This window comes from Diadema antillarum, unplaced genomic scaffold, assembly GCF_040938485.1.
Source record: "Diadema antillarum isolate AM-2024a unplaced genomic scaffold, OU_Dant_1.0 seq00001076_RagTag, whole genome shotgun sequence".
Taxonomy (NCBI): Eukaryota; Metazoa; Echinodermata; class Echinoidea; order Diadematoida; family Diadematidae; genus Diadema; species Diadema antillarum.
In genome coordinates, this window is record NW_027271899.1 from 2,155,326 (window position 1) to 2,167,824 (window position 12,499).

Below are 12,499 nucleotides of genomic sequence, written 5' to 3' on the forward strand. Positions count from 1 at the left end.
TTCATGCCATCACTGAGTCAACATAGTATTTTGGATGAATTCCCCTTTTAGATAAATCAGCAAGATGCCTACAAGTATGAGAGGACTTTGAAAAATCAAATATGGTCTGAATATTGAACGGGCTGTTTATTGTGCTTTGCTTTGCGGTGAATGATTGTATTTTCAGAGTGTGTACTTTCACCGATGAATGACCTGTTGCTCGTTGGAATCAAGTGGATTTCCCCTGCTGAGGAGGCCGTTGGGAAATGAAGGAGAGGGAGAGAGTTCAGGGAGAGTTAGCCATTTAACTCTCTCCATGGGGAGTTGGGGGGAAGGGGGGTAGGGGTAGGGGTAGGGGTAGGGGTAGGGAGAGAATGAGCCCTGGAAACCTCTGTGTATTTGCTTCGCTGTACGCCTTATGTTGTGACAGGCTGCGGTAGATAGTGTGTTTTGACAAGGCTGCCCTCGCTTGTGCGTGTATGTTGTGACAAGGTGCTCACTATACAGAATGTGACACCTTGTAGACTTGTACCTCTCTTTCTCTGTGTCTCTTTCTGATTCTCTTTCTATCTCTATCTTCTCTCCTTTTCACTTAAGCTTGGAATGCATCAAATCTGCACATTGTGTATACATTTCTGGGATTCTTGTTTCAAATGAGAAGCCAAAACTCCTGTTCCCTCACCTCCACTCTGCCGTTTGTGTATTTTCATGTTTTCCTTCGTCAGGATGGGAGGGGCCTTTCCTTTCTTGAAGAGTCGGAAAAACACAAACAAAAAAGAAAGAAAAAGAAAAATCTGTTGCAAGTGTGAGGATCGCCCTGGCGGTGTAAGTCAGACTGTGTCGGCGATGACAACCTGTCGACGTGGAGAAGGAATTATATGACAATAAACACGGCCATGATTTTTAATCAGGAGGGTGTCAGCCGTGTTTACCGACGGGACCATTCAAGCAAGGATATGATTTATATTTGCTGGAGACTGCAAAGATGCGTTCACGCAGCAGGAGACCTGACTTTTGGCGGGGACTTTGTTTCGCAGAGATTAAACCTCCAGAGTTACTGGCAACGCCCTCAGCGCACGGAGGATAGTTTGCCAAATTGAAATCCAAGTTTAATGATAGGCAGTGTCATTCTCAGGATGAAAGAGACTCCACAGAACATTCTGAAGTACTTGTTTACAGTGAACAGGTCTAACTTTAATGTCAGGATTTCTAAGACTGATATCATATGATGCTACTTTGAAGTTGGAGCATAAAATACCAGACCTTTACGATACACTGGAAGAATTTATCACCAATGTATGCGTGTATGTTTGGGTTACCATTACTAAATGGCACACCCTATCACCTTCCCATGTGAAAAAAGGCAGATTTTTTGGAGATTTGCAATTTTATGACCCCGCATGCATTATTGACTCTCTCTCATCCACTCTTTGACATTTATGCCAAAGGAAATTTATGTCTCATGACTCTGAAGAGATGTCATAAATACGGTGTCTGCTAACACATCTGTCTTTCGTGTCTGTGTATATTCGTATATTCATCTTTCATTATCAACCCTTTTCTCATACAAGTCTACCTCCCTGCCTCCTTCCCCCCCCCATGTTCATGCTTTTCTCTATGTTAACTACATGTAGTCTGTCTATTGAGAAGCAGAAGGAGGTATCTTTATCGAATGATAAATTCCCTGCTCGAGTGTCAAGATAAGAAATAGTGCATTCCGTACCTGTTTTATCAGATGGGTATTCTCAGCCACTGAGATGAGTTCCATATCTTCTTTAGATAACCCGCAACAGGAATTTTCTTTAACGATAGAACAGAATCTGAATTTACAAATCAAGGGCCTGTTGTTTTTTTTTTTTTGTGTGTGTGTGTGTGTGTGTTTTTGTGATTTCACAATGTTCTTTTTCTTCTCCACAATTGAGACATTCTCATTTAACCCGTTCCTTCCGCAATTGCTGAGTGTCTTAAATACCCCCAAACGAGATTCTTTTTCCCCGCTGACAGAGAACAGACAGGTTGGTAAGCCACCCGAGCAAAAGCAGTCAAGCGGTACATGTGTCCCCTTTCCACGGTCAACTACATGTGCCACCGAACAATGAAAATATCGATAGAGTGCAAGGTATGAATAGAGCGTGCGCTGATGGGCTCACAGACTCTTTTGTTCTACATAAAACTGGGCACTTGACAGCGAACACAAAAATCTACTCGAGCTCAGCTTCGATCACTATGTACATGTTCATACGAGTTTTATAGCAAAGCAGGCGCAAACTAAATCAGAAAAGGGGTAATAATGCTGTGATATATACATTTTTCCAACAGAAAGAGGACATATGGTGATAGAATGAACTCTTATCTTTTTATCAGACCCATTTTCCTCGCCATTACAACACAAAGAAACATGAATTTAGGCCACGAAAGTAGGTTCTCTTATCTTCATCTTGGGAACCTGGTATACCAGGTTCCCGTATATCAGTTGCTCCCACAGGAACCTTAAGGAACGGGCTAACCCTTTATGCGCCCTGGCACGTCGCTTACCTTGACAAACTTTTCTCTCCAGCACTCAGTACTCGATCCAAGGTTGACCGAATTATAGAGTAGCAATCCCAGTCACTTTTACCAATGTGCCTCAGTGTAACGGAAATGCCATGGTGGTGATACAGTGGGGATTAAGGGGATTAGGTTGTATTTCTATTCACTTACAAGGAGTTTCCAGACATTTGTTTCAATTAGTGAAGAAAGTCACATTGATATGCCTGTCATTCGATGAAGATAGCACAGTATACTGCCCTACTTTGGCAAAAGGAAGTAAGTGACATACCATCCAAATTTGAGTTATTGATGTTTTCATAATTCACATAACGAGATCTTCTTCCAGGCCAAATTTCATGCGGAAACACTCGTCCTACTAAGAGATATGTTAGATAAGACATCATGATAGTCCATTGACGTCAATGTAAATGACAGACACGTTTTGCTCATTTACGAGAAGTGTCACTTTTGTCACTAGCTTCTTTTGCCAAAGTAGGGCAGTATAGTAAGGATAACGACCCAGCAATACCCAGAAACCACATTTCTTTTGGTTTGGTGTTATATGTCTTTTGATTATTCATTGCTAGTGTTTCTTCTGTTAGAGTAAACGAAGAGAAAAAAAAAGAAATTCTCTCCTGTCAATGTTTGTTGTTGTTTATAATTATTTTCTAAACTTTCAACTAATTCTAAAACTGGTAATACATTTTAGAAGATAAAAGTTCTTGTTTCTCTTTCAAGTTAACAAAGTTTTGTAAACCTTTTTTTTCTGATTTTGTGCGAATATCATGAACTTGACAATCTCCCATTCAATTTTCTCCAGTATTGGATAGAATTCATAGTTGCTAATTTTGATGAAAAAAAGGTGATGATGTATGCAGGGAAATTCCCCTAGGAGTTGATGGCTTAACGTCTCGAGCATTGTATCTTTGAATGTGCAGCTCATCATGACTCCATGTTGCTAGGTTCAGTCAAGATTTTGTCATTGTAAGAAAATAACACATGCTGTAAACGTCAATATGTTCGTGCGATTAATTTCTCGCACTGAGTGGCTTAAAAACATATTCACGGGTTCTTGAATTTGTGCTGCACAATTGTCAACCCATTCAAAATGTGCAGAGAAAATTGTGAAGATATTTTTGTGGGTTGTATAATTTGCGCCAGCCTGACTTAGCATGAAATATGCAAAAAATTAATGTACTGCAAAAATTTCTGCGTATACAGTGGTAATATTTTGTAAGTTGCTGCCATAAAGATACGTTCCTCTGCTGTGCAACAGGTGGATCCATCACTGTGGTATGGGGAATGAGGCTCTTGAATCTTGGCCCTTTTTTTGCATACTTTTGCACACCTGACTCAGCCAATGGCTTGCCAATTTTGCATATTTTGCTCAGATGCACAACCACACACAAACTGATCGATAAATTGCAATATGCCACAGTACATTGAAAGCGTCATATGCGATTCCATTCTCACACATGCAGCTTGCGGTGTGTGGTGACTGAATAGTGGTGTTCCATAGGGATATTTGAGTAAATTCTGATTTTCCGTAGAGGTTGTGTCTTCAGAAAGGTCATACTTCCCAGACCTGTTCATGAAAGTGTGAGTAAAAATGAGCAAGAATACAATTTTGCGATGTGTTTTGAGGTTTTCTTTTGAATATTGACCATTTGCCATAGGAAACAAAAAAATAAAAATGAATAAATAACCATTGCTCTTCCATCATATTCAAGTCACAGCAAAGCCTGCAACTTTTTCTACAACTTTGCTCACTGCATTTCCAGTATAAGCACTTCTATGAAAAGTTACATGGCTTTGACAAGCAGAATGTTTTCCTAAAATTCTCATGCATTGCAGTCTCAGAATTATGTGGCATGCAGGGTGTTTTATGCCAGGCATGGCACCCAAAGAGTTAATGAGATTTTAGGTTTACATTCAGTTTGGCATGTATATCCTTCGATAAGATGTATTTACTTACTATCTCCCTCATGTCATGGGGGCTTACGTGGCTATATCTGGCAGTGTGATAATAGCAGGGCCCACTAGGAGGGAAGAATAGCGTGAGCACTTCTGAGACCACCGTGGGTGAATAAAACCACCCTGATTAATTGAAAGTGTCATGTGATATTGTTGCAGATTAGTTAAAACATGTTATGTGTGAGTGTTTTGCTCATGTTTTGGCAGCATTCATAGATTGCAGTGGGAGGTAATAAAAAAAAAACAACTGACTGTTATTTCATCTGTTCGTGCAGAGCTGCGCAATTGCATCATCCTTGTCCTTATACATCCCGACAGGGAGAAACATTGGTCTACGCAAGTGGCGATGGCACCGTTTTATTTGCGTGGGAGATTTATGGACTCATGTTGTGACATTCGAATCAACCAACTGACAAAGCATGATGAGTTGAGACATGTTTCACGCCGAACCAGACTCTGGGGATGGTCACGCCAGCGCAGTTTTTGCTCTTCTGTAGTGCCGCGCAGGGGACTCCCTCCCTCTCTGCCAGACAAGTGAAGTGCGTGGCTGGGAAGGAAATGATGAATTGTTCGAGACTTCTCTGGAGAAGATTAATGGAGGGGCAGAGGCTCTCCTACGAATTTCACCGCATTCAATTAAAACAAATTGAAATGTTTGTCGGAAAAAAATGCCTTTTGATGCCTTTTATTCTTTCATGGATGCGCGGGTGCAGGGGAGGAAATGGGAGAAAGGAAATAATGAACCTGTTCTTGAAGTGATCAGGCGTGAGATCATCTTGTTTCGTTTTTCATTCCGCAGCTCCGAGAATTGATGGAGAACACCGATGATAGGGCAATTAGTGTGGGTGGATGTAAGCATCCCGATGAAGACCTTACAAGAGTCTGTGATTACTCTTTGAACACCAACCCTATAAGCCAACTACAACCAATAAACAACCAAGGACATCTCTTTCCCTTCACACTGCTTATCACATCCCCCATCACTCCCTCTCCCCCCCTTCTTCTGTGTGTAGAATGTGTGTTTGTGTCTGTGTGTCTGTGCATTTTGTGGGAAATGTGGTGATTTTTTTTTTTTTTTTTGCCCACATCTTCTTCACTGGACTCTTGAAAAAAAGTGAGTACTACTTGATGCCTGCCCTCACCTGAGCAAACAAGAAGCCTCTAGTGAAAGTTGTCAGCTCTTGTGTATTCTCTCTCTTTCTCACACACACACACACACACACGCACATATGCGCAAGCCTGAAGGTATATATATGTGCACATAAATGTATTCACTGTCACATACTTAACAGCATGAGTTAATTTTTGAGTCTTAATTACCCTCATTTTCTCTCTCTATCTGTGTCCATCTATCCCTCGTTTGTGATCTTATTCTTATCTCCCCCACTTACTTGTGCTCTCCCCCTTGTTCAGAGCTACTAGTGTATCTATCTATCTATCTATCCATCTATCTATCTGTCTGTTTATCTATCTATCTATCTGTCTGTCTGTCTGTCTGTCTATCTATCTATCTATCTATCTATCTGTCTATCTATCTATTTATCTGTCTGTCTGTCTATCTATTTATCTATCTATCTGTCTGTCTATCTATCTATCTATCTATCTATTTATCTATCTATCTATCTATCTGTCTGTCTGTCTGTCTGTCTACCAGTATCTATCTGTCTGTCTATTATATTACATCTTTCATGTTCCTCCCCTGTTTTTTCTCCCTGTGATCTTTCATGTTCCTCCTCTCTGTGAGCCTGAGCTCTCCGCACTGTGCAGTGATATGCAACCTGCATACCAGCCTCGACTTTCTTTTTAATCCACCTTCAGCTCCTCTTCCACCCAACATTACCCCCCTCCTCCCACCATCCCATCACTCTTTCCAACATCCACCCCTCCTCCCATGAGCGTAAGCTTGCTGCCCAGGAAGAGTTCACCGGTGTTCAAGTGCTAGAACCTTTGCGAGCATCTTTCAAGGAATTGATGAGCTTTAAATAGATGTGCCCCTTGTCCCAAATGTGACCCGGTTTGTCAGACAAGGTCGCATCTCGTCACTCCATTATTAAGAGTCATCCTTGATTAAAACAATGTGAGAAGGCTAGACTTGTGGCCTATTAGGAATTAATCTTTGCAAAGCCCCGATTGTGCATGTTTTTCTCGCTTCATTTCTTTCTTGCTCTGGAGCAGACAAGCACCCACTTACTGCATGACGACCCCCTAGTGGCATTTTGCAGAGATCTGTACTTAAGCCATTAAGTCGTTGCCCTCTACGTAGTAAAACTTTAACTGCCATTTGAAATCATTAGCTCATAGAATGAGTGGTACACAATGGCATAAATAGTTTGCTTCTTCTTTTTTTATACTGAACTGTTCAGCTGGAAATTGTTTGCTATTATCTCTTCTGCAAGCAATATAGATTTGATAAAATAAGTATACTACTGGTATGTAGTACTTCAACTTACACTATCACATTAACGTACAATTCTGACATTTTTGTGTGTTTCCATGGTGAATAGATTTACAAAATTTGCACTAACTCTGTGTGTGAGATTTAAAAAACAAATGAACATATTTTGTTAATAAGCAGTACCAGAAATATCAAATGCATGGATTTGTAGAGATAGTCCCTCGTGCCATGCTATGTCAAATCTTGATATCATCTGTATAGTGCTGTTATTCAACTTTGGCTATGGCATATGTTCTTGTGTAATCCTCATGTTCACTAAACAGTGAATGATCATAAAGTTCAATGTAATGATAATGTGTGTTGGTGTGGGCGTATTCATAAAATGCAGCAGAAACCACTCTTTGCTCATATCTGTGCCTTGAAGGGAGTCGGTCTTCAGATATTGTGGTTCTGTGGTTGAATCGATCTTTGTCGCTCCCAACCACATCAGTACATTTGAAAAACCATGACTAGAGCAGGCCTGCTTGAATAAAATTGCCCATCAGCTAATATGTGCACCAAAGCATACGCTCATCGGTAGTGGTCAACTCCAGTCTAGCATGATTCTTTGGCTGAGTGTATATTTTGTATAAGCCAAGTGGGGTTATACACGATTGAGATGTACGTACAATGCTCGGGATTCAGTCAGGCAAACTTCCCACCAGGTTTGGGCAGTCAGAAATTGATCGTAACTCATTTGTTGTTCCCCGCGAGCTTTGCGCAGATACCAACTCCCGTGTCCTACTAAGTGCGGACAAGCAAACCGAAAGAGCCCACGTACATTATATTGATGACTGTCAGTCTTAAAGTTGAAGTTGGTAAACAGGCACGTGTACCAAAACTTGGAACTTTGCTGACAGATACTGTAGCTAAAGCTAATCAGCTCCTTTAAAAACTGCCAGACACTCTTCTACTCTGGAGAATCATTATCATAACAGCCACTATGTCATATCAAATGCCTTTGCTGCTTTGCATTTGAGAAATTAAATGATTCGTAATGAATGCCGTACCACAAGGACAATGAATCTTGCATATTAATTTGCTCGTCATTACCGGTCTTTGGGGAGCAGCTAAATTATGGTATGAATCATTACTATTGCTAATCACCACATTTTTGTCGCGATAAGGCTGGTGACTGAATAGGTTAATTATTCACAGGCCAAACGAGGGGCAATGTCTTGCTTATCTCCCAAGCAAGGTCTCCGATCAAATGAATCATTCAGTGAGATCATTGATAGTGAATTGGACAGAGCCAGTGCAAGATGTATGGTATGGAAGTTTGCCACATTCTCTGCACTCTCACACAATCTTGTCATTTGCCCTATATCCCTCCCGCCCCCATCCCCCCCCCCCCACACACACACACCTCCTCAGCCATTTGTGCATCGTAAGACTCCAATCCACTTTTAAAGTTGACTTTCGTAGATGATGTCAAAAATAATACAAAATAAAATTAGTGAAAGTTTTATGAAAGCCTGACCAAACTCAAGCAAGTATAGAAGGTAGGGATATATGTCACAAGGGTTTCAAGAAACCTTAGAATTGATCGTTTTCAAATGTGGAAATTACAGTAGTCATTTTCTCTCAAAAGTTTTCTATTAAAGCTTTCTTCTCTTTCAGTGGATTGGAAAGGCAGAACATACTTCTATTTCATATTATTCTATAGCTGTTATTATTTGGTAATCCTGACTTTTGAAAGGGGTGTGGTTAGATAGAGCTGCAGTCTTAATGCTGGGGGAAAATTTTATAATTTGTTCCTGATAAAATCATTGAGAAAATTGTTTTACAACGATATCATGACATCATCCAATATGCATATGAGAGTTTGACAGCTGTCCGTTTCTGAATACAATGAGAAATCTTAAAATTCTATGTTTTTTCTGTCTTTTTTTGTCAGAGTGTATTGATAATGAAGCTTCCATTGTTCGTTCATTTTCTATCTGAGAAGATGGCTGGATAACCCATATTCAGCATTGTTATGCATGTTTACCAATCTTGCTAAAATGTATTACTCATGTAGTGCTTCTCGTGAAAAAGACCAACACCTGGATATTTCATTTTCATTATGCTTGTATAAATGCTATCTTGAAAAAGACAGCAGTGAAGAAGTCTTCTAATGATGTCATTCCATTTCAAAGAAATGGAGGATGGGGTACAGACACAAGAATTTTTCTCTTACGACTTTTCTTGGCAGTTCTGGTTTCCAGACAATTTGACTTTGGCCCAGGAGGAATTACTGGCCGCACATGGCAAGCAGATGAGTTGGATTGTCGTCACGCGCCAATCTCAAAACTCGGTTCTGACTCCCGCGTCCCTTCTGGGTTTCTTGGGTTGTAGGGCAAGGGTGTAAGAGCACGAGGAGCGGAAGAATTCAAATCGCTGTCATCGAGGATCTGTCGATGCACACTGTTTTGATTCAGTCTGTTGGTTCATGCGTGAGCATTCAGTGTGTCAGAATCACTGCAAAACAATGTTGTTGAGGAAAGAATGAGCTAGCATCTGTTATGTCATGAAGAGTTGAAAGGAAAGAGGGCCGAAAGAATCCTTTTCCCCTTCCCCTCCATTCCCCATCTCCACCCCCCCCCCCCTTCCTATCAGGCCGAAGTGTTTCTTTCCTTATCTGTTCACCTTATATCATCACCATTGCTGTCCTCTTTGGGGGAAGGGTGGGGGAGAGGTCAAAAATAAGGCATTACAGAGTTTTTCATCTCATTTATTCTTTCCTCATTCAATCTAAGTGGAGGGAAACCCCTACTTAGTGGTCAGTTATCATATCTCATTCATCAACTTTAGACTAGAGTCTTGCCTTTGCCTTTTCGATGGCATGTAAAAACCATAATGACAGCCAATTTCTCAGGAGGAGGTTTTCTGTTCAACAATTTGACCCTTGAGAAGCAGTTTTGGGTCTGGTGCAACTCTCTCTGTACATCTCCATAGGGGGACATTTTATGAAGCATTTTGTCAGATATTATTTCCAACAAACTGTTACAACCTGCTGAAATCCTTACATCTGATTGGCTGAATGCAAGTTTGTCTGACAAATTTGTCAGACAAAATGCTTCATGACATGCCCCCCAGGTCTTTTATGAGGACAACGCAGTGTCCTTTTTGTGAACAGTTTGGATAATGGTGTGGTCAAAGAGGTTGTGTGTGAGATGATAGTCTGATGTTTGGGTTTCACATGTTTTCTAGGGATACGCCGCATCAGAGAATGATCAACACATACAATGGATAACTCCAGGGCATATGGTTACCTGAGCTATGGATAACATGTTGGAAGTTTTTGATTTTGTTCCACAAATGGCCACAACTGAAGATGGTACTCTAAGGTGTAGGTGATGACTATGTGATATATTGGCAAAATATTGTGATGGATCCTAGCAACCAATTAGCATAGCAACTAATAGAAGAGGGAGATATTGAGAACTCCTACTTTTTTTATTTTAATCTCTTCTCCGTTATTTCTGTTCAATTTCTTCTCTTCCACAGGACAAGCTCTTGTATGACCAACTCAAGCACTATGTCTTACAGCACGACCTTCTGATTGACAACCTGTACTATAAGGTAAGCCAGTCATTGCCAAGAGTCTACAAACTCACACACACACACACACACAAATACCATCTTTGAGGCAAGGACTACGAGGAGATATCTGTCCTTCTGCTGGTAAAATGCATCATCATTAATCCAATGGAGATGGCGAGTCTCTCACCGCTTCACTCGTTGCTAGATTTTTTTTTTTTTGCGTGGAATTCTTGCTTTCTGTGCAGTAACAGACTTTAACCCATATCCTACCAAACTGTGAGATCTCCATCAAATTTGCACTGAATCCAACAGGCTATGGGTTAAATACAGTAGCATTAGTCAGTATGTAAAGGTACACCAGAGGACTGCCTACCTGCATTGTACTGTAGGGTTTCACCTCACATTTACTGCATACGCCGAATATTTTGCCAATTTTGCAAGTCGGGTGGTATTCGCGAATTTAAAAACGCGAGAAAATATCAACTCTGATCTTGGTATGAGTGTGATGTGCACCCATACATTTCTCCATTCAAACGATGATGATGATGATTATGAAGGGGGAGAAAATGAAGAACAACAAGGACAAAAAGAACAAGAACATGGAGAATAACAGCTAAGAAAGAGGTCAGTTTTATAGAAATTAAAGAACAATAGAATGTGAATGTGGAAAAAAGAATTGCAAAAGGAGAAAGAACAGAAAGAGGAAGAAGGAGACAAATTGATAGAAGAAAGTAAGAATAACTGAAATGAATTTAAAGAAAAGAGACTAGATGATTTCACTCAAAGAAGAGAGTACTTCTTTTTAGATCAGGTTGAATGCGAAAAGAAAGCCACATGAATTATTGAATAATATGCAATGAAAGGCCGGCAGGAAATTAAAAATAAATACATATATACCCTGTGGAGAAATAAGCGAGTTGTTTGGTCATGATGTATGGTAGTTATTGCCTTGAATCTATGTCATGGTTATGGATTCTGCTGAAACCTATCAATTATTAATGGATACTTTTCTCAAACAGCCTCTTCTTCTCTTGTCTTGTCCTTTTCACGAGTGTGCGCGATCTAGCGTCCGGGATTAAAAGTCATCGCCATCTCTCTTGGTAGACTATGTTCTACTGCTCTACTTGACACACATACAAACACACCCACACCTACACACACACACACACACACAAACACAAACACACACACACACACATACACAGAGAGATAGAGTGAATGATTAAGTGGCCTCTGGTGTCATCGCTTAAAGAGATTCCCGTTCTTTTTCTTCCCGTCTCTTTATGTCGTCCCATTCGTCATCACTCTACTCCCAAGATCTGATGAGCCCCTGGGTGCATTCTATTATAGACTCCACTGTTACAGCAAAATGGCAATGAGAATATTTGCACCACTTTGGTCTGACATGTTCCATGTTCAGCTACAAACAACCACCTGCTGTTGCCGAGATGTTTTGGCCCCCTCCCTCCTCGGCCCCTCCCCCAATGTTATTTCAAAGCAATGTGTCATTTTTCTTGCTTTAACCCATTGAGGACGGTTCAATTTTGCTACAACACGCATTTTTCCATAGATGCTTGCCCGCGTATACTCGGGACTCGTCCTCAACGGGTAAAAGTAATTCTTCACAGCCGCTTTTAGTCACATGGAGTCTTGAAAAAACAAACAACACTAAAAGATGAGATCGCATAAGAGCAAGATTGTTCTGTGACTAGTGGATTGTAACTGCTGATCATTATTTTTTTTTTCAAATCTTTATGGTATCTATTGGCCTCAAATGATAACAGTACTTTGTTCACCGGGAGTGTTTTGTACCCATGGGTACAGATGTCTGGAAATGAATTGGTGATGAATTACCTAATCCCCCCAAAGAGATTACCTAATCCCCCTAATCCATATTGGATCACTATGGCCTTCCTGTTGGACTAAGACACATTGCTACACATGCATTGGCTTGCAACCTGTACAACTAGGTCAGGTTTGAATGGATTTCTGAATGCTGGTGAAAAAGCTTGGCAGGTTAAAGTAAAGTGCTTGACACAAAAAGAATTATTACCCATT

General features: G+C 40.6%; 1 protein-coding gene across 1 annotated transcript in view; it reads left to right on the forward strand.

Moving 5' to 3' along the window:
- LOC139743413 (TBC1 domain family member 19-like) overlaps positions 1 to 12,499 on the forward strand; it is a 242,274-nt gene that overhangs the window by 200,813 nt on the left and 28,962 nt on the right. The window contains exon 9 of the mRNA XM_071653897.1: positions 10,406 to 10,480. Coding sequence (XP_071509998.1) covers positions 10,406 to 10,480 — 75 coding nt within the window. The remainder of the gene's footprint in view (positions 1 to 10,405; positions 10,481 to 12,499) is intronic.